General features: G+C 41.1%; 1 protein-coding gene across 1 annotated transcript in view; it reads right to left on the bottom strand.

The window, feature by feature from the left end:
- Positions 1-22,993, bottom strand: part of Patj (PATJ crumbs cell polarity complex component) — a 325,946-nt gene that overhangs the window by 176,406 nt on the left and 126,547 nt on the right. Inside the window, exons 23-27 of the mRNA XM_036177074.1 lie at positions 19,795-19,866; positions 17,855-18,032; positions 14,869-14,979; positions 10,279-10,356; positions 5,908-6,007 (exon numbers count right to left, since the gene is read on the bottom strand). Of these exons, the coding sequence (XP_036032967.1) occupies positions 5,908-6,007; positions 10,279-10,356; positions 14,869-14,979; positions 17,855-18,032; positions 19,795-19,866 (539 nt within the window). The remainder of the gene's footprint in view (positions 1-5,907; positions 6,008-10,278; positions 10,357-14,868; positions 14,980-17,854; positions 18,033-19,794; positions 19,867-22,993) is intronic.

Raw genomic sequence — 22,993 nt, 5'->3', positions numbered from 1 at the left:
CCAGTTCCCAGAACTGCTCCAGAGTTGTGAATAGAAATCCTCAGAGAAGTGAGGCTTTAGGAAGCTTTTTATCTGAGGGATTTTAGGAATAGGTTTCTATCTATCTGAGGGAAAAAGACTTACGTACGATGTGAGGGTCGTTTTCTTTTATTCTTCTTAGCTCTAGTTCTTCCTAAGTTCTAAGCCTCCTAGTTCTCCACAGCTATATACACATTCAACAGGAGGCTTTTTGCAAAAATAAAAAAAATTACAAAAGTTACATCTGAAGGTTACAGCACATTCCCTAAGTAAATGATAATGAACGCAGCCATTTACCATGGTACTTGGTACTTTTCCAGACAGTGGCCGCTGGTCTGTGTTATCAGTCAGACTTGGCTAGAGAAACTAGCATAGTATTTTAGCTTTCTTTGTGTTAATAACCTTGGTTAGATTCCTGTGGCTCTATCCTTGTGCATATCTGTAAAGTTTTAACTTATGATCTATTACAGAGACGTTCAGTCTAGTTTGAATTTGTTCTGAGGCCCCAAACCAGCTAATAGTATGTGGCTATTTTAGAACTGAGAAGAAATTGTTGTTTTCTTTATGCTAGTCTGAGGTAGTGGTAAAAAACAGGGCCTAAGTGTCTTGCAGTCCTTGTGGAACAGGTCTAGTTATGAAGCATATCCTAGTATATTTTCTATGTATCAAAATTATACAGCTTAATGAGAAGTCATCTTCCTGACCATCCATAGATATATGTGCCCAAAGATTGAGATGCAATCATGAGATTACATGTATACATTACATGAAAATACATGGTAATGGGGAGATTCCACAGCTGTTTCTGCACATGTGAAATCACAGACAGAAGCAACAGTGTTCAGAGTCAGTGGTCCCACAAGCCTTGCTTGAATGGGGTTCTTTTCCATCAGAGAACTATCCATCTGGTGGGTTGATACCTGAATTATCAATTATTATCTGCTGTATTTGTGTCATGGCCCGCAACAGCTTGTGACAAGAACTTAACATTTCATTTTGTTGAGAGGATTTACAGGGTAAGTGGGAAAAATTCAGGGCATCTCTCTCACAGACAAATGCAAATCTGAGTGGGAGACAGAACTAAAACAGATCCAGGAGTCATTGTAGAATATGTAAGGTCCCCATGTCCTGGGTGATCCTGAAACCCCGACAAAACATGTTTTTCAATTTTGTATGTAAGGCTATCCCATACTAAAAGCAGAGGAGGGGATTTCTTTGGCCTATCCTTCCAAGTCACGGTCCATCACTGAGGGAAATCAGGTCAGGAACCATGCAGGAACCTGAAGTAGAAACAATGGGAGAATACAGCTTGCTGACTCACTTGCAAGCCTAATGTTCAGCTAATTTTATTACACAATTCAAGATCATCTGCCCAGTAGGGTGGCCCCTTCTATATCAATTAATAATTAAGACAATCCCCACAGACACACCTACTGGCCAATCTGATCGTCCCTCAGTTGAAGACAGTCCCTCAGTTGAGACTCCCTTCTCAGTGACTCTAGGCTGTTTCAAGTTGACAGCTAAAGCTAACACATCAGTTTCACAATATCAGTGCATGCCTCGGGGGTGGGGGATCCTGAGATTCTAACAACAGGAGTATTGTCAATAGCTAAATACTGATTTGATCTATCAACCTCTTAATTCTTGTTTCATAAATTTAAATTAACATTCAACAACTCTGATTAATTTACAATTACAAGATTTTTACAATTGGTCTCTAATATGCCATGAAATATGTTCAACAAGGCAAGATAAGGCATCTAAAATGCAATGCGTCATATATTATGCAGTGGGTATTGGGTACAGTATTTAATTCTCCCAATAACGTGAGCAGTACTTACTAAGGTTATGTTAGTAAGCATCCTCCTTCTCTTCTTCCTCATCAATCACTTGGTGCTAAATTCAGTGGCTGCCTGCTTCTAGCATCCTCACCTCCACAGAGGCATGCCATGGTTAGCCACTGAAGATGAATAAGGGAAACCTTCCTGAAACATGGCCTAAGAAGCTCATGGAAGTGTTCGCTGGAAACTGCCTTGCTGGGTCACTAGGCAGGTGCTATCCCTCATAAAGTTTTTAACTATATGCATGTATAGGCACATGCAGTTGAGTGCAGGTGCAGAGGCATTGAATCCCCCAGGATGGGAAGCTACAGGTGGGTGTGAGCTGTACAGCATGGGTGCTAGAAACCAAACTCAGGCCCATTTAGTATGTGCACTTAACTGTTCTGTAATCTCTTCAGCTATCACATTATTCCTAAGTAAATCCATCAGCTCCCATGACTCTAATGCTCCATCAATAGTTTTCAGAAGGTGGTTCTTGGGTCTGAAGTGGTAGAATTAGCAGAGAATTGTTTAGAGATATTAATGTTTAGGTCCTCCTACATCTAAGGACTCTTGAATCTGTGGGTAGGACAATTAATCAACGCCTTGCCAATCTTTCTTCACAAGTGTCTCTGATGAACTCTGAAATTTGAAAGCTTTAAGTCTAGATTAATATTTCTCATAATGTATGTCATTAAATAAATCCAATTACAACCAGCACTTAAAAACCAAAAAAGGTATAGAAAAAGAACAAAATTCATCACATGGTAAAGTAGTATTTGTACAACTTTTGGCTCAAATATATATGCATATTTCTACACATGCATCTGTACTGGTTATCATGGTTTAGACATTGTATGTCCCTCAAAATCCCATTTGTTAGGGCTGGAGAAATAGCTCAGCAGTTAAGAGCACTTGCTGCTTTTGCAGAGGATCCATGTTCATATCCCTGCACCCACATGCTGGTTCATTAACATCCATAACTCCATTTCCAGGGGATCCAAGACCCTCTTCTGAATTCTGTGGACATCAGGCATGTATAGGTGTGGTACATACATACATTCATAAACATAAAATTAAATAAATAAATCTAAAAAACAAAAGAATCATTTGTTAAAGGCATGGCAGCCAGTCTATGGCCTGTTGGGAGGCTCTCTCTACAGTCTAGGTGGGAGCTAAAGTCAGGTGCTGAGGGTGTGCTCATAAAGGATACTGGAACTCGGGCTCTCCTCTTTCTCTTATTCCACACCCCTCAGGTGTCTCATTTCCTCGCCCTGTCATCTCTCTCTTCTATCCTCTATGATTTGACCAGCTCTTGAGTCAAATGTTCCTAACTGATGCGCTACACAGACATGTGCTCAGATCAACAGGGTGAAGTGACCTAGTCAGAAAAGAAGCCTTTTCCTCTGAGAAGTTGACTTTCTCAGGTCCTTTCTCACAGGGATGGACAGCTGACAAAGTTAAGAGGCTGATGAAGGGCAGGGTTTCAGTTATTTTCAACTACCTGAAGACTGCATGAGCCACACTTAACTCCATGCCACGAGGATCCTATCTTAGTTTCTGAACCATTCATTCTACTTCACGTGGTCTCGAACAATGCACTGACTTTTCTCAACTACCTCTTGTATTTTATCTTCTATTTAATTTTTACTTCCACTGTATATTACTCAATGCCAATCACTACTAAAGTAGCTTATTATTTGTCACTTGTCTCCTTCATTAGAACACTAGCTCATGACAAAACACTCCTGGCTACTTTCCCACTACACCTCAACAGTATCCACTCACACGTAAGATCCATCCTACAAACCTTACATACATGAACTCCGGAACTAACTAACAGAGCCGATAGTGGGCTTTGCAGTCCTGAGTCTCACCTCATTGGTTGCAATCTTTCTTATAAATCAGCACTGCCTTGTAAAGCAACAGTTGAATCTGAACCATGTACTTCAACACAGACATTGGGAATTGTTATGGAATATATTTCATAAAATGCAAACAGTTGAGTTCTGGGACAGTAAAATTGAGACAAACAGTAACCTGACTGACTTTTAGTGTAGGCCTGATGAGCAAAATATTAAATTTGTAAGAGTCACAGAATAAAGAAAACTCCTGAGATCTGTTCTAAAGGGAGTGCAGGCTGCCAGAGGCTTAGGCTGTCAGGAAGGAGTGTGAGCTATTCAGCATTTCTGGAGGCTAACTGTGAATCAATTGTGTAAGATGAGAGGGTGTTCACACTGAGAATGAAACACATGGATCTGGATTTGCTGAGAATCCATGAAATCAACGTTCCTGCAGTCAAGAGAAATTACAAATCCTTCAATACTTAGTGTAACCGGGATCCTTCTGTCCTCACTGACGTGTGCATATGGGTGTGTGCACAGGTGACTTGGGGAGGATGCTGCTCTTCCTCAACTGTTACGGCAGAAAGTGGAATGAGAAGCCCACACCACTTGGTCCCTTTGTCTGGATTGTAAGGCCTTTTAAGCAGCAGGGAAGCTCTACCCAGTCCCTGGGTGGGAACCCCATTCCTACCATTTATTAACTGTATGGCTTCGGCACACTCCTTTATGTCTTTGAACCCCAGTTTCTCTGCTCTATGATGAAAGTTGTCACGGTATCACATTGCTGCCATATAAGTAATGCCTCAGAAAGATGCCTGGCACATGGTAACCAGAGTACTCACTAGGTACTGTTCTTTAAACACTTTTCTGCCTGTTACACCAGTCCTATGAAGCAGAGTACTGTAGGGCATCCAAGCCCACTGATAAGCAAACGTGAGCCACAGATGGATCAGAACTGGCATTCTAAGCAGCTGCCTTACTATCTGTACGAGAACAAGAGAGTGAGCTCACGCTTGTCAGCACCGAGGAGTGGCTCTCCAGGAGACGAGGCTGATCTGCCACTATATACCATGTCCCCAACCTTCATATACTCCGTTATGCTGGTGACTCACCAAGGGAAAAGGGGTTGTTTATTCATTTCACAGCTGATACTGTTTCTACACAGTGGATCACACTCAATCAGGCTTTGTTAACTAGTGAAAATGAAGCAAGACACAGAGCTCGGCAGAGTACACATCCTACTTTCGTAACGCTAACTTGACGGTCAGTTACATTTTTATATGTCATTTCCATGTATTCCTGCTTATAGAAATAATAAAGAGAGCTTACTAATCATGAATAGCAACAGGAAGAGCAAAGCCTTTAGAGACCGCCCCGTGGCTCACCGAAGCCTATTTACGTTGTTCACCCTCACCATCACCTCATGAAGCACTGACTACTCTTAAGAGGAGACCACACTTAAGGCCACGTTCTAAAAACTGCTAGAGCCCACTTTCAACTCTCAATTTTTATATAAAATTACTTTTCTCTATTATGGTAGGGAACATTTTTAAATAAGATGCAATGTATAGTTTCAAAGGACACAAAATTCATCCTTGGAAATGTTGGTCAGTAGCTTTTTGTACATTTACAAATTGCACAGCACTGTCACTATCTACTTTTTAAACCACTTCCATATCCCACCAAAGAAAGTGTATACATGGCAACCAAGCTGAACTGTACAGACTGCACACGTAAAAGAAAAGTGACTTCTTTAAAGAGAGCCTCCAGTAAACCTCTACCAAATGTATAGTTGGCTCAACTATTGCACAATAAATCAGGAGACAAATTCCCGGTGCCTCCACATGACATGATGAGTCTCTGTGCTTTCACAAGGCATGTCAGCATTCTTTTCAAGGACAGCAATCAAGTACTGGCACCCATGCCCAACTCACATCGTTAGGGTTTGAACCCCAATTCCCAGGACTTAGCATTTTTGTTTCACAACTAATTAATAAAATTAAAGCATTGTGCAACTTAGCTTTCATAAGTATCCTTCGTTAATTTCAAATAGAAAAGCTTAGTAAATAAAAGCCACAGGAGTTTTGAAGATAAAAACTTTATTTTTAACACTTGCTCATGCACATTTCTGAAGACCTACAGTCCTATATTTGTGATTCACAATAGGTATGGCAACATAATTTAATAAATTCTGCATCTATCCTAAATAATGCAAAGGAACTCACTGTCGGCCAGGGCACACTCTTCCTCGCTTTCCTCACTGTCCACAGATGGAGCTCTGTAAGGCGGAGGCAGTTTCATTGGAGGTGGAGCTGTTCCATGCCTCTGAAGATGCAAAATTCAAGAAATGTGTTAGTAATTTTCATACAATTCTCTGATTCAGTGACAAAAAGCACGCGCGCGCGCACACACACACACACACAAACTGAAAATAGTCTGACTTCAACCATAACACAAGGACTGTAGAATAAATATAATTTATTTTCTCCAGTTCCTGTGATTTTATAAAAGTAATTTTATAGAACTACAGCAATGCAACAAATAGGAATTCAAAAGCACAGCTTTGAAGAACACTGCTCTGCTTAGAACACACTTCTTTCACCATGAAACAGCACGCCATGTACATTCTCTTTTGAGTTTGTAGATGATCATACACATTTAATGTTAAAAGGGAGGTGATTATAATGAATAATTATTTCTGAATAAGGATGCTCTAAATTTACATAGCAAATAACATAGCACAACAACATGAGTCATGTAGATAAAGTGAAAAAAATTATATTACTAAATTACCTTCATAGAATGAAGACGTATTCTTGAAAGTGAGGAAAAATAAAACATGCCAAACTTTCTAGAGATGCCAGCTACTGCAGAGTAGGAGCTGAGATGCCCAAGCTCTTCACAGCACCCAAATGACTAGATTAGGATCTGCCTTCCTACATGACTTCACTAAAGTGCATTCAATTATGCTTTATCTGACAAAACCACTAATGTAAGGTATACCTCTGTTGAGTGGACACTGGCCCATTATAACAAGCCAAATAGTGAATTCCTCCCGAATAGAAGGCACTATCTGGGATTCATAAAAGAAAGCACTCCCACATTCCTTGAGTATAACGCTAATGAAATAAGTGATTATATGTGTGGAAAATACAAAATATTAAAATGTAAAAGTGATGAAGAGAAGTCAAATGTGAAACATTTATTAAGAAACAAGTGAGGGGGCTGGAGAGATGGCTCAGTGGTTAAGAGCACGGGCTGCTCTTCCAGAGGACCAGGGTTCAATTCCCAGCACCCACACGGCAGCTCATAACTGTCTGTAACTCCAGTTCCAGGAGATCCGACACCTTACATCAATGCTCATAAAATAAAGTTAAATAAATTTAAAATTTTTTAATTAAAAAAAAAAAAGAAACAAGTGAGAATGTGACAGGAATAGTCTTCAAGTTGAAAACAGGTGATTGAAATGAAAAGTCAAAATCAAGTGACCCCCCCCCCAGCGCCAAAAACACCCCTTCTCTTCTCAGAACCACATCATTCAATGTCAAAGATGACCCTTCAAACAAGGGCAGGGGCTGAAAGTGCTATGAGAGCTAAGAATTCTAGCTTCTTTGATTACATTCAACACTTTTGAGAGAACAACACCAGTAAGCACATCCTTACCCAGGCTGGCCTGGAACCCACCACCTCCCTGCTTAACTTTCAAGTACAGGGATTAAGGTGTGCCCCACGCCCAGTCCCCCAGGCACCCTCCTGCTGCACATTAAAGTAGGGTGTGCACACGACCAAACCGTCCAGTGGTGGAGAAGGCTGGAGCTCCCAACGCTGAAGTAGGCCAGCAATGACAACACCATCAAGAAAGAGAACAAGACACACTGAATGGCACCTTCTACTTTAGTCCCAAGCACATGGCAACCTCCCTAAGTATCTGCTGGTTGTCTAAATAACTGCCTTTATTCATGCTGCTGCCTGACAGATAGACTTTCGGAAAATGACAGTGATCGAGCAATTATTTTTGGTTTTTGGAGACATAGTTCAATATGCTATAGCTCAGGGAGGCCTCTCATTCTGTATGTAGCCAAGGATGACCTTGAACTCCATCTCCCAAGTTCTAGGATTTCAAGCATGGGCACCCTAACTATTGCAGATGATTCTCACTTGACAGCGGTGAGTATCGATTTTATGTGGCAGAGAGGCAAAGGGTTTGTTTATGAAAGATAGCACCAAAGTTACAGCTTTCTTGTCCTGTAAGGCATGAACTAATTTTGTATCTAAATCTGACTACTTAATTCTCTTCTATTTCCTGCTCCAGGCTCACCATCTCTTATTGCTCTCACTAGTGAGTTAAATAAATACTTGGCACCTGCACATTTTGCATAGTTTTATAAACACTGTTTAAATTTTTTTTAAATTATACACTGACAGTTTTAGAAGTCCCACTGAGGTGCTCAAGGAGACCCACCTTCCAGAACTAATTAAACAGAGATGCCTTGGATATGCAATTCATTAGCTGTTTAAAACCATTTACTTATTATTATTATTTTTTTTTGCTCACATAGTAAATTCTGAGAGAGACAGAACTCCATCACTTTTTTCTATTTCTCTGTGGTTTATTTTCAATTCTGTGTGTGTGCTTTTGGTACTAGGTTAAGTCTGATCTGCTATTCACTTGGGCTGTAACTTAGCAGCAGCAGTAATGAATTTTTGCTCTCGCCATTGGGTGGTGTTTATTGAGGAGGACAAGCTGGCTCTATGGGGATTTGCTGTCCACTGGTTGATAATAGACAACATGCCTATTAGTTTCTTGATTGATTTCGTGCTAAAGAAACAGTTCTCTGACAAACAGGTGGTTTTGCATTTCTGTGCCTGCACAGAACACAGGGCTATTCAGCAAGGATAGCAGCTAGAAGCTGAGTCTCTGGAGGAAACTTCTTGCTGCTCATTTTGAATGTGTTTTAATAAGGCATAACAGTCCCAAAAGAGAAAACAAAAATAACCCTTTTCTCATTAGTTTAGAAACTAGTGTTATTTAACAACTAACTCAGAACCATTAAAAGAATCCAATCATCTGAGTGTGTATATGGAAGTGTTGGGGGCCGTGCACTTGAGTTCAGGAGTTGTGGAGGCCAGAAGCCTGGGATCCTTCAGGTACTTGAGTTATAGGCAGCTCTGAGGGGTCAGACATGGGTGCTGGGAACTGAACTCAGCTCTCCTGCAGTAGCTCCATATCTTCTTAACCCCGGAGAAACATTTTTATGTAAGAATCCAGATCCAAAGACATGCATGCTGGGGGTTGGGGATTTAGCTCAGTGGTAGAGTGCTTGCCTAGCAAGCACAAGGCCCTGGGTTCGATCCTCAGCTCTGGCAAAAAAAAAAAAAAAAAAAAAAAAAAACACCCTGCATGCTGGATGCTCCTGTAATCTTAGCATTGGGAGATGGAGGCAGGAGGATCAAGGCCTCTCTGAGCTAGATAGTGAATTCAAAGACAGCCTAGACTACACAAGACCCTCTCAGAAAAAGAAGAGCAAGCAAGCAAACAAACAAAAAATACAAATCAAGATTCACACAATTAAAGTGATTTGAAAATTCTCTCAACAAATACCAAAACAGTAATATTATACAAACAGCAGTCTGATTATAAACTGAAATAAGTTAGAAAGCAATACAGTCTCACCAGCAAAATGTAGCATTTCTAGGAAAAAAAAAAAACAAGGCTTTATACTTTTCTGGATTATGAACATCAGTGAACAGAAATAATTTCATAGGGAGAAAAATATACTAGACAACTAAAAGGTTGTAACTTCAGAGTAATGTGCTGCCATCCCAAATCAACCCCCAAACATTATTAAACTAATATGTGAAAACTGACTCTAAATTTACATAGAAATAAATGAACATAACTGTGTAAGACTTTAGAAAGTGATATGAAAGAACAAAAAAATCCCCACTCCACTGGAACACAAGATTGATTGCCAGGCACCAATAACTAAGGAGCAGAGCATGCAAGGATAGACAGGCTGATTGAAGAGCAAGCTCAGAAGCATGGCTTCCCTCCCACAACTCCAGCCAGGACAGGCTTGTTCTATAAATCCTATTTTGCCCACCAAGTCCTATTTTAGAATAATGAGCCAATTGCCTTGATGGGGTAAAAAATGAAGACTCACCCTACCTGACACCATATACTAAGATAATTTTTAGGTCAATAAATTCTATTAGAACAAATGCAGGGAAACAAAGTGGGTGATTAATTTTAACTGATTATGAAAATAATTTTCTTTTCCCAGGAGAGGTAAATTTTGATGTGAATCTTCTTAGGGAAAAGCAATATGTAAATGAAAACTTCCAGTTGTGAGCAGCATGCTCTAGGAATGGCCAGCCAGTCTGCAGAACCAAACAGGAAAGAGAGCCACAGATGTCCTTGGCTGTCTTCACAGGCCACTTGACCTATGCTTCACCTGGTCCCTGCTTCATCCTGTCAAGAACCAGGTTCATACCTAGCAGAAACCCACAGGACACCTGGCCGCTCTCACCCACCACTGTTCAGCTAGGCAAAAAGAAACCAAAGCAGTCCTCAGAACTGGAGGGGCTTGGCTTACCTTTGCTCCTCTTTCTTGAGTGTCTTGATCCTGGTTCCTGGCAGGTGACTTGCCTTTGTTATGCACACTTGAGATGACCTACCACCACCAAAAAAAGGGGGGAAGAAGGAAGAATGATGAGCAAGCTCAAAAGTCTTTTTCTAAACTTGGTGTGATGGTGCACACCCATAATCCTAGCACTTGTGAGGCTGTGAACGACACAGTGAGTTCAAGGCTAGCTTGGGAGACACAGTGTTTCAAAAGAAAACAAAAGGTATGAATGCCTTTAATCTAGCCCTCCAAAGGCAGAGGCATAAGGAACTATTTGAGCCAACCAGGGCTACATACAGAGTTAGACAGTAAAGACTTAATGAACCTGGTGACTTCATCTCAAGGTAAATATATGAGAAGTTCAATTCAAGGCAATCAGTAAAAGTAGGTAAAGTGGGGAAAATATGCATTATAAAATCATGTCACCAGAACAAATAAATTAAAGATTTGTGTGTAAGGTGAAGACAGAGAAAACTACAAAGTTAGACCACTGTCATTTAAACATCTCATTCTGCAAAGGAAATTGCAGTGGTGACTCACTTTTCTAGTGAGATGCTAGAATATAGGCATCCTCATTTATTTGACTTCTGAACTCCCAGCAGAAATATGTTACTTAGCAGATATCACAGACTTAATAATTATCTAACTATCACTGTTAGCAGAAGGATAAATTACAAATTTATTCCTACTATCCAATGAGAGAAGGAATTAGATGGTATTTTGGTAATTTCTGTGGTGGGTGGATGGAGTCTGATACATAGTTGCATTCAATAAGTATTTATAAATGAATGAAGTTCAAATTTATTTTTTTAATTTTATATATTTATTTTATTTTTTATTGTATGAATGTTTTCCCCGCATGTATGTCTATTTCCTATGTGTGTGCCTGGTCTCCACGGAGGTCAGAAGAGGGCACCAGATCCTCTGGAACAGGAGTTCCAGGCAGCTGTGAGCCACTGTGTGGGGCACTGGGAATGGCACCCAGGTCCTATGCAAGAGGCCCCAGTTCTCTTAACCACTGAGCCATCTCTCTAGCCCCATGAAGTTCAGTTTTATAAAAACAATTTTAATTCTTACTGATGCTGATAGCATAGCTTTCTAATTTTGTTTGGTTGATGGTTTTTATGAGACTGGACCTCATTCCTTACTCCGGGGCTACTTAGAACTCTGTGTAGCCCAAGCTGGCCTCCAGTGTGTTGGTGAAACACCATGCTCAGCTGACAGTACACCTAGGAGCTGGCTTGTCCTCCTGGCTCTCCCTCTGCAGCAGCTATCTCTGGCATGTGGCTGCTACTTCCCAAATAATGTCTCGTTGGAATGCTACCTATCAGACATCTTCGGAAAATGTAGCATTTTTAGTGATTTTTTTTTCCTAGTCCTAGAGATTGAATGCAGAGCCATGTTAGGCACTCCACTCCTAAGCTATACTCCTCACCACTAGTAATGGTCTGGAGACTCTTCAAACTGTAACAGAAATAATTATCACATAAAACCTAGTGGCTGACATGAAGGTAGGGGAAAAAAAAACCTTTTCTAGAAAATTAAAGGAACTGCCTGTCTAGAGAATATTAAAAACAAAACAAAAATTAACCACTTTGATCTAAATGCAATTTAAAATGAAATTTTATTCACTTTTACTATAACAAATTAAGAATTAGTAAGGTCTTAGAAATGTTTCACTTCAATAAAAGCAACTGTACTAAGTTCTTCAAAAGACTTACTTTTATTCATATGTGTATGTCTGTGCGTATATGTGTATTCGTGTCCATGTGCACTTGTGTCCGTGTGTCTGTGTGACCATGTATATGTGTGTGCATGTCTGTGCCCTCACAGGCTAGAAAAGGGTGTTACAGGCAGCTGTGAGCTGCCCACCATGGGTACTAGGAACCAAACCGGGTCCTCTGTAAGAGCAGCAAGTGCTCTCAGCCTCTCTCCAGCTCCAGCGATAACTTCTTAACGTCCAGCCAGAGCTTCCATAGGAGCACTGTGCTCTGTGCCTTTGTCTTCCTCACATACACTAACAATCTGCTGGAGTACAAGGTCACAGGCTATGGGCATTTGAGTCTCATCAGGATCCAGAAACAGAACAATTGGGGTCTACTTCCGCTCATGACAAAAACAGGCAGAGAGAAAAGGCATGCAGAAGCTGTGATCTGAGCAGAGCCAGCTGCCTCTCATGATGTCTACATTCTGAATAGTGAAGACCTGGTACTGCATATGCTAATCACCGGCAAATTCAGAAGAGAAAATGCTCACCAAAAGCACTACCTCTTATAGGAAAATAGAAGACCATGCATTTCACATAACAGTGAAAAATGAATTTATATGGCTAACACAGAAAATGTGCATATGCCAAATGAAGGGTACCGTTCTGAAGCCACATGATAAGGAAGCACAACCAGAGCGCTGGAAGAAAAGAGCACATCACACTGCTTCTGGGGAAATTAGATGGTCTAGTACGTAGCCATACTCACTAAGTGCTTAGAGATGAAGCTCAATTTCAATTTTAATTCTTAATGATGCTTAAGGGATGGCTGAGGAGATGGCTACAATTTCAAAAGTTTTTTTGTTGTTGAAGTGGGGGTGGGGTGGGGATATGAAAAAGTACACAATGCTACTATCAAAAGGACTTCCATTATTATATGGAAAAATTACCTTGGCATAGAAACTTTCCAAAGAGAAATGCAGTAAGAAGCATAGGCTCTGATCGAAAATGAACAGCTAGCTGCTAGGTAAAGTAAGTGCTGTAAACAGAGCTGGGATTCAAAAGTTCCCAGAAAGGGGTGTGTTTGTGCTGGTGTTTATGTAGTACATGAACCGCTGTGCGGCTGACAGTGCTGGGAAGTGTTTCAGCACGAAAACACCGTTACAAATTTGTCCTTTGAGTGGCATAGCACTAGGAAATCTTTTAGGGTTTTGAAGAAAGTTCAAAATTAGTGTGATCTGGTCAAAATGTTTAAGGTTGGGCCATACTTGTTGTCCTCGCTATGTGGGAGGCAGGAGGATCAGGAGTTTGAGACTAGCCTGGACAACTCAGTAAGACTTTGTCTCAAATAAAAATTAGGGGCTGAAGGTGGAGGGTCAGGGGAGGGTGCATGCCTAGCATGTGAGAGACTGTGGATTGATCCCCAGCATTGGGGATTAATTTCATAAAGTTAAATTCGGAGGGGTGGGGAGGAGTGTGTCTAGGAGTACAGTGCTGCCATGCATGAAGCCCCAGAGTTCTGTGGTTAGTTCTGCAAACTAGAGAAAGCGATGAAACCGTGAGGTACTATCTGCATCTGCCACCCTCTCCCTGAGGACTTGTGCCAACACTCCAGCCAAACCCCTTTAGCAAAGGCATGAAACTTGATTTGTGTTGTGGGCTCAGGAATTACTCTGTGCTGACCCAGGTTAAAAGCAGAGGAAGTCAATCTAGTGACCAACACCATCAGTTAGCATCCACTCAAGGCTGGAGGCCAGAAGCTACAGTGTGCAGCCTGTCCTGCTTCCTGGACCAAGTGACATGGGTATGGGAGGATGTTGAGAAGCTCCTGTTTTTATAGCTGAGTTTATGTCATCCATGAAACACTCATATCTCAGCTCACTAGAAAAAGCTACTAGACGCTTGACATTTTTAGTTGAATCTATAACATATTCAAATGTTCTAAATATTTTTCAGCAGGGCACTTAAGGTTGGCCACATAATGTATATCCTGGATGACTCATTTTCACTCACAATTGTTTCTTTGGGAGTACCATTTAGCAAAGAACTGTCTGGCTAAATTTCCTATTGAACACAGTTTTGGGAATAAAAGCATAGTCACAACTACATTCTCAAGATTATAAAATACAGGTTAAAAGCTGGACTCCAAAAAGCCAAGTTGAATCTCAGATCATATGAAAATGTGAGGATCTTATACAGTTCACTCTCTCTGTTAGTCTTGCTGGGGTGAGGCTGGAAGACACAGCGGTGGCGCATGGTCACCCAGCAGAGCTGCCCAATGTGACCATGGCGGCTGCCCACTATGCAGAAACTGCTCTCCTGCATGCAAAGCACCCCATCAAAGCTGGGGTGCTGGGATACCTGGTAAGCCACTTGTCCTGTTCTCCACACAAGTATTATCATCTGTATCCCTGAAGGACTACATTACAGTACTGAGACACAGGAAATACTGTTAATATATAGTTTTTCTACTGTTTAGAAGTACATATTGCTTCCATTTCCAGGATTTAAGCTACTGAGAAATGTACAACCTGCCACTGACACCCTTTCTAACTTCAAAATAACTAAGAAAAGTGTGGTAGTGTGTCGCTGTGTTAGCAGAGCTGGCAAGCAGGCAAGGAGAGAATAGAATTATGACTGTGATTCTCAGGCCTGTTTGAACTAATGTACGGTGTCATGACTCAATTTTGGCCAGCAGATTAAAACTGGGCCTGAAAAACAGAAACTGAAGGAAAAAGCTAACTCTGTATTGAGTTAATACTTTTTCAATAGTAAAACCAAGCAACAGTGAAAAGGGGAATTCTGGGAGACAAAGGTTAGCAGAGGTGAAGAGAGTAATGGGATGCAGAACTGACCCTTGGAGTGGATGACAGGCTCTGTACCACAAACACCACAGGGTTTCCTGCGTTCTTGATGGCCTCCACAGCTTCTGCATGTGAGGCATTCTGCAGGTCTATGCCAGATACCTGAAACACAGAAGACGGCATTCTGATTAGAAAGGCACCAGATTGTGGACAGGTTAGCTCAAGTTCATGTGTATCCTCCTATGTGTGAGAAAAACCAGAGCTGATGAGTGAGACCACAACCAGGAACTGGAAACAACCACACATGGAGTGCTCTACTGTTTCCCACGTTGACCAAGGAAAAGAATGTCTCCCCCTGGGGCAAAGAGGACAGCTCCATTATAACAACAGTCCCACTTTAACATAATGACCTGAACCTGGGAGCTGGTAAGGTTCCATTCCAGTGATGTTTCTGCAATAGCACAGGGCAGTATGTAACAGAAGCCTGATTCTGAGTGGGAGTGAGGAACCTTCTGAACTTTTACTGTCTCTCTGTAAACTATTATTACAATCCAGAAACTGAATAGTTCTCAATTTATGTTAACAAAAAGAGCATCCAAACATGCACAGGTTCTTTTACTAAAAGTGTTTCTATCTGCTTATTATGGAAACTCAGAGAGCCTAACGTAATAGCATGCCCACAGTTCTCAAAGAGCACAGAACCAGGGTTTCAAATCCAGAAGAGAGCAATGCCTTAATTTTTGGGGTGGGTAAAACCCAGTAGAGTGGTGAGTGCTTTGTTTTAAGGGCCTGAAGAGCAGGACTGAGGGATGAACTCAAGTGTTCTCCTAAAAGATTCCATAGTTCGAGATGGGAATGGTTGACAGTGGGAAGCTAGGGACAAATGGCACTCTGATGCACTGCGACACCAAATCCTGGTTCTTTTTGGTGTTAGAATTAGAAAGCAGGAACTCAAGTGGCTACATGGATGAAGACTTCTGAAAAATAAACTCTAACTTCTTAAAGAAGTTCTTTGTCTGTATCTAAATCTTTCATGTAGTTGCTTAAAGACATCTGTTTACAACATACAGACAGAACTCATCACTGGCTTACCTAAAAACAAACCAAATAAAAACTTTATAGCAGGAATCACAGGAAAAGAGCAAATGATTCATTACATTTGACACAATGCATAGTAAAATGTAACCTCTGAGTGCCATTGGGAGCATGAAAAAACTAGCAGATAAGGTGAAAAAACTCACTTTATTTATTTAAAATTTTGATTTATTTATGTGTATATGCACACATATGTGTTGGTACTCTCAGGGATCAGAGGAAGGTATCAGATCCCCTGCAGCTACAGCCATAAGACCTAGTGTGGGCAGCCTGATGAGGGAGGGTACTAGGAACATGTCAGGTCCTGTGGAACAGAAGTCAGGGCTCTACTGAGACATCTTACTTCTGAGACATCTCTTCAATCCTAATTTACAGAAGATAAAGCAACAGACCACCAGAAAGCAAGTAGAAGGCATGCTAAGAAGCTTCACTGGAGAGAATAAGCATATGGGAACACACATCACTAAGCCAGGACAGAACTGCAAACTGAAACCACAATGAGGTATCACTGTATACCTATTAGAATGCCAAACTGGTAACACCGTCACCAGATTGAGAATTCGGACAAACTGGATCATTTATTTACTCATGGCTTATAGGGACATAAAACAGCTCAGTCACTCCTGAAAATAGTTCGATAGCACTATTCAAATTTACAAATGGGTAAGCATAAAGACTAGCAAGTAACATTTGCACATTATTCCAGAGAAATGAAGACTTGTTTGCATTTGGTAATTACACACTCGTTTGGTGACACACACTTGTAATCTTGGCAGGAGGTGGAGATGGGAAGACTGGGAGTTAAAGGCCAGCCTCAGCTACAAACAAACCAGTTCAAGGCCAACATGGGCTACAGGGAACTAGAGGTATCTACCATGGTATCATCCAACAAGCCCAATGCACATATCCATTTAGATCCCATAACATTTTTAGTGTTTTCATGTCCATTGAAAATTTATGTTCCAGGGCTAGAGAGATGTCTCAGCAGTTAAGAGCACTGGTTGCTACTGCAGAGGACCTGGGTTCAGTTCCAAGCATCTCCATGGCAGCTAACAACCAATTGTAACTCCAGTTTCCAGAGTATCTAAAGCCTTTTTCTGTCCTCTGCAGTCTCCTGTATGCACAAGACAGACATAAATTCATGCAGCAATGTCATACACATAAAAATAATAAATAACGAGCAAATCTATAAAATAAATAAGATTTGTTCCCATAAAACTGAACACCTGTAGCCCATGGATCCATCCTCTTCCAGGGTTAACTTCTTTCCGTAGACAAGATACAAGCACAAAACCTAGAATTTGCTAAAGGTTCTAGGAAGCAGGTGTCCACTTGTTCTATATGCTAAATCCTTCAATCAGCCTTTTGTAGCTGGAATTTTCCTGCCTGGCCCACAATCAGGACAAATCTCTCTCACCCGCCAGTCCCACAGGCTCAGACCCAACCAAGTAAACACACAGAGACTTATATTGCTTACAAACTGTATGGCTGTGGCAGGTTTCTTGCTAACTGTTCTTATACCTTAAATTAACCCATTTCTATTAATCTATAAGTTGCCATGTGGCTTGTGGGTTACAGGTATCTTTACATGTTGCTTGTCATGGTGGCAGCTGGCAGTGTCTCTCTGTCTCAGCCTTCCACTTCCCAGAATTCTCCTCTCTCCTTTCCTGCCTATACTTCCTGCCTGGCTACTGGCCAATCAGTGTTTTATTTATTAACCAATTAGAGCAATGCATTTAACATACAGAACATCCCATAGCAGCCTTTAGTATTTGACTTGCTCTCCCCTCACAAACTAAAGAAGCTTACATAGTGTGCTTATGGTATACAAACTAAGGTGTCACAAATGGACGCTACAAATTTGATCCAATTATACTAAACATGAGGTTTGCCAAAGTGACTCTTTTACTGTAAAGTAAAACATTCTTTCAACTTCACTTACCTCAAGTATTTTATCCCCAGTTTTAAGAGCATTGGTTTTGCCTGCAGGACTATCTTCTAATACTTGTTTGATGAATATACCCTTAAGCTCCTCTCCATTCTTTAGGCGTTTTATAACTGTTTGTCCACCAACAATGCTGATGCCAAGAGACACACCAGGTTCTCTAAGAATCTCCACACTGTAAAAGGGACAAAGAAAACATACTCATGAATAAGGTAATTTCACTTGCTATATTGTCATTGTAAGTGTTCCATCTATTGCATAGCCTGTGGCTCATGTTTTATTAAAAATTCCTAATGTACTTTACAGATTTTATATGAATGATGCTAGCTCAAAAATTATGAGACACGCAAAATGTATGACATGTAAAAGTTTAAATTTTGACAAGCTAGATCTCTCAAATAAGAACTCTTCAGATTCAGAGATGGGCTAGCTAAGACGACATGCCTCTCTCCTATCACTGTACCATCAGCCACTTCATTCATATGCACAGTGTTAGCAGAGACTGAGCAAATAACAAAGGGGTGAAGACTGAAGCAAGCTCTTATTCATTGTAATAAAGACTCAGCTTTGCAAACTAAAATGAACTTGCTGCGTGTGGCGCACAACCCACTGCTTTTCCCAGAGAGAAGGTTTAAGCGTGAGGATCTTTGGAGAAGGCCAACTTTATCTGCTTTTAAGGCTAGCAGGGCTTCTTGCTTTCTCCTTCTGCATCACAGTTTTTGTTTGTTTGCTTCTGTTAGTTGATATAACGTATCATTCTATAGCTAGGCTGACCCTGACTTGGCATTCTTGTGTCAGGTTCCCAAGTGCTAGGATTACAGGCAAGTGCCATCATATCACGCATACACCCATACATATACCCAAACAAATACTTTTTTTTTTTTTATCCAACAACACTTTAAAAAGGAGTATGAAATTTGTTCCTATATAAATTTTGCTTTAACTATAGAAGCATGACTAGTAGTCAACTCAATTTAAAAATGACTCAGAAAATATGTCTTCAGAGTCTTTAAAACAAAACTTGGAACCGTAAGATGATAGGTTGGGGGATGTGGAATTAACACAGCATAAAAAACAGAGAGAGGAGCTACTGAAGGACTTTAATAATTATAAAATGCTGGTGGTCTGACAAGTACTTCGATGTGCAACCACATGCAAGAGAAGATGAGTTCGTTCTGTGAGCCCAAACCAGACACAAATGCATACTCCACAGGAGAGAGGAGCAAGAGAAGCTAGTAGGTGAGAGAATCCTCAACTACTGTTTCTAGACCTGCAGCTTCAGAGCACTCAAGGCAGAACCACCTCACTTGTAACTGACACATGATAAAGCATGACGTCTGTCAGTGGCTACTCTCAGAGGGACATTTGCAAGTTGCTTTCTGAGACAGCATCAAAGAGTTTATTAATACTGGCTAAGAATCTTTAGAGAAGAAAAAAGGGGACTAAAATTTAGCACAAAGGATATTACTTATTTTTAAGTATCAATTACAGTGTGACTAAGTGTCTTAGTCAGGGTTTCTATTGTTATGATAATAGAAAAAGCAAGTTGGGAAGGAAAGGATTTATTTGGCTTAAACTTCCATATTACTGTTCACCACTGAAGGAAGTCAGGACAGAAACCCGGAGACAGGAGTGGATGCAGAAGCCATGGAGGGGTGCTGCTTACTGGTTTGCTCAGCCTGCTTTCTTATAGAACCTAGGACCACCAGCCCAGGGATAACCCCACCCACAATTGCCTGGGACCTCCCCCAACAATCACTAATTAAGAAAATGCCGTCCAGCCAGATCTCTATGAGGCAACTTCTCAGTTGAGGTTCCCTCCTTACAGATGACTCCAGCTTGTGTAAAGTTGACATAAGACTAGGCAGCAGACTAAATAGGCTGAAGAAAAGAACAGGGGTGTGCTTGCCCTGAGGACGGTAATGACACACACTCACATTCTTGGTGGACCCCAGTGGCTGAAGTTGGGTGTTTCCTCTCCTTCACCTTCCTCTCTCTCGGGTAACTCCCTGTAAGGAGAAAGACACATTCTTATTCTTAAAAGTTCTTGGAAGCTCCAAAATTACATGATCTATGGGTAAATAATTAGTTTTTAACCTTTTAAAGTATTCACAACAGTAAATAGACAAAGCAAACATTCTCTGCTTTAATAGTCAACCCCCCACATAGCTCCAAAACCTCACAAAATGATTAAATAAAATATGAGACTTGGTGCCTCGTACAATTTCACATTTGCAATATCATCAATATATAAGATTTTTTTCTGTAGTTCTCTAAAGAGTCTCACTCTGTAGATCTTTGTGAGTTCGAGGCCAGCGGTCTACAGAGCGAAATCCAGGAAAGGCGGAAAGCTACACAGAGAAACCCTGTCTGGAAAAAAACACAAACAAACAAACAAACAAACAAAAAAAGAGTCTCACTCTGTAACCAGGCCTGGCGTGGAAGATACACCAATCCTCCTGCCTCAACTCCCTAGTACTAGGATTACAGATGTAAGTGACTACGCCTGGCCTAAAATGCTTCTTAAATCTTGTACTGACTGACCAGCTAGATGAACAGTCCAGATACTCACTGTTTATTTTGACCTCTCAAGTTAGGTCAACTTACTGACCTGGATAAAAAGAAAGGCTGAATTATAGAGTAACTAGTTAGTGCAGCAATGTGCTTGCTGCTGGATATGGTGTTCATCACAGCAACAGAAAGCACACTAGAGCAAATAGTTTTTTAAAAATTCTTAGTTTTAGGAAAAAAAGCAATCATTGGCATTTATGAAAGTTTGCTTTGATTTTGGATTTTTTCAGCTAAGGGATGAAATTCTTCTAATGACAGTATAAATGGTTTCCATGGCCCATTTATATTGTCAATATAGGAATTATATCCCTCACCATGCCCAGAAGCAATTTGGGGAGAAAAGGTCTTTTTTATGTTATAGCTTACAGTAGTCCCATCATATAGAGAAGCACAGGCAGGCACTGAAGCAGAGCCCCCCAAAAATGAGGCTGAGTAGAGTGCTCCACAGCTTAGGATCCACTACTTTTCTTATGCTGCTAAATCGAGAGGGGGCTGAGCCCTTGGACTACAAGTATGAATGAAGAAAATGCCTCCCCCCCCCACCCTCACCCCCCCCCCCCCCCCCCCCGGGAACGTCCTCTTGGTGATTCCAGGTTTGTGACAAGTTGACAGGCAAGGTTAACTATGACACACCTAGTTCTCAGAACTGCACGGAAGGGAGGAGGCAAGACAGTGTCTAGCACATAAAAATATTGGTTTTCTTTGATTAGGATGTAACTCAGGGATTCGTCTACTGGAAGAGGCTCACTACAGTATCATTGCCTATTATCATTCTTCAAGGAGTCGATATACACACACTGTAATCAGATTGTTTCATAGAAAATAGTCTGAAACTTGTGAACGTTATGCATATTGGATAAGTTTCAGAAAGCCAGAAGGGGTGTACAATTGAACAAATAAAGTCACTTTACCATGAATGTATACACCATTTAGTCTGAATTAGAATCCAATAGAGTAAATCAAATACTTTTATTGCATATATTGAGGTGTAAATGTGCTTAAAACATTGAGGAAATTTTAACTTTTTCTAATTGTTTTCATTAGTATTTTCTAGTTACCCCACAGTAATGGATTTCATAGTCATACTGTCACACATGTCATTATACTGTGCTCTTATTTACCTCCCTGTCACGCTCCCTAGCACCCTCTCAGTGGTCCTGCATACACACAAACAGCTCCTCCACCTGCCTTCATCTCACTTACACTCTTACCTGTTCTGTGTCCCTCCCCTCACTTTGGACCTCTACCTCCCTTCACAGAGATGCATACCATCAAATGGAGACAAACGTATCAATCTACACCTACGTTCCACGTGAGAGAGAAAACATGCAATTCTCATCTTTCTGGGTCTAGCTTATTTCACTTTGCACAAGAATCTCTAGTGCATCTATTGTCCTGCAAATGCCATCATTCTATTCTTTACAGCTGGACAAAATCCCTTGTGTGTTTGTGTCACATTTTCCTTACCAGTTCCTCTCTTGTTGGACACTTAGGCCTATAACTAGCTACCATGTGCTTATCTTCAGCACATGTGAGCACAGACAGACCTTTGCAGAGTTGTACTCAAAGTAAATAACAAGAAGAAACTTTAAAATGCCATTTAGTGCTGGGCGGTGGTAGCACACGCCTTTAATCCCGGCACTTAGGAGGCACAGGCAGGTGGACCTCTGTGAGTTTGAGGCCAAACTGGACTACAGAGTGAGTTCCAGGAAAGGCGCCAAAGCTACACAGAGAAACCCTGTCTTGAAAAAAAATGCCATTTAGTATCAAGACCACCTTTCTGAAGAAGGACCTGTGTATTATTCAGGAACGCTCCACAGTGGAGTAAATAGTTACTTGTGAGCCTCATGCCTAAGTCTAGCCTTTTGAGATTAGGAAAAAAGAGCAAATACAGTTCACAGGAACTCCTCTGAAATCTGCTGAAGTTTAAACACTTTTAAAAAAATCTCTGACAGCAAACCCAAAGCCAACACTGAAATACAAGAATAATCTCCTGAGGTAAAGGTTGGTTTGGAGCCTAAACACCTGTGTCTGCCTCTGTCTCTGCCTGCCTCAGTGTTCCCTTGAGGAGGGAAAGCCATGGGTAGCAGCAGAGTGCATCTTTCCTGTGAGGCCGGGACAATTAAGCAATGCACATTCATGTCCACTCCTCTCTCTGTGCAAAAGAAATGGGCTCAACCTGTGATTGGATCTCTTCCAATTCTTCAGTTAACCAATTCCAGTGCAGAGAAAACACTCCACGTGTATCAGATTCAACTAGCACACTAAGTTCAAGACCAGCTGAGACAACCAAAGGTGCTTCACTGACACGTGACTGGACCACGTAAAAGTCATGAACTATGGTCTCAACCTTCCACTCTCAAGTACGTTTCTGGGAAAAGATGCTATTGCTGACTTGTTCTTGTGCTTCCCTCTGCATGCTGCCGGCACCTGCATTTATATATAACAAAATATTAGTAAGTGTGGTGTGGTGTGGTGTGGTGTGGTGTGGGGTGTGTGTGTGTGTGTGTGTGTGTGTGTGTGTGTGTTTGTGTGTACCCCCCTTGCCTTGAATTATCTGGGCAA

This window comes from Onychomys torridus, chromosome 2 (genome assembly GCF_903995425.1).
Source record: "Onychomys torridus chromosome 2, mOncTor1.1, whole genome shotgun sequence".
Classification (NCBI taxonomy): domain Eukaryota; kingdom Metazoa; phylum Chordata; class Mammalia; order Rodentia; family Cricetidae; genus Onychomys; species Onychomys torridus.
This window is presented reverse-complemented; position numbering and strand designations above follow the sequence as displayed.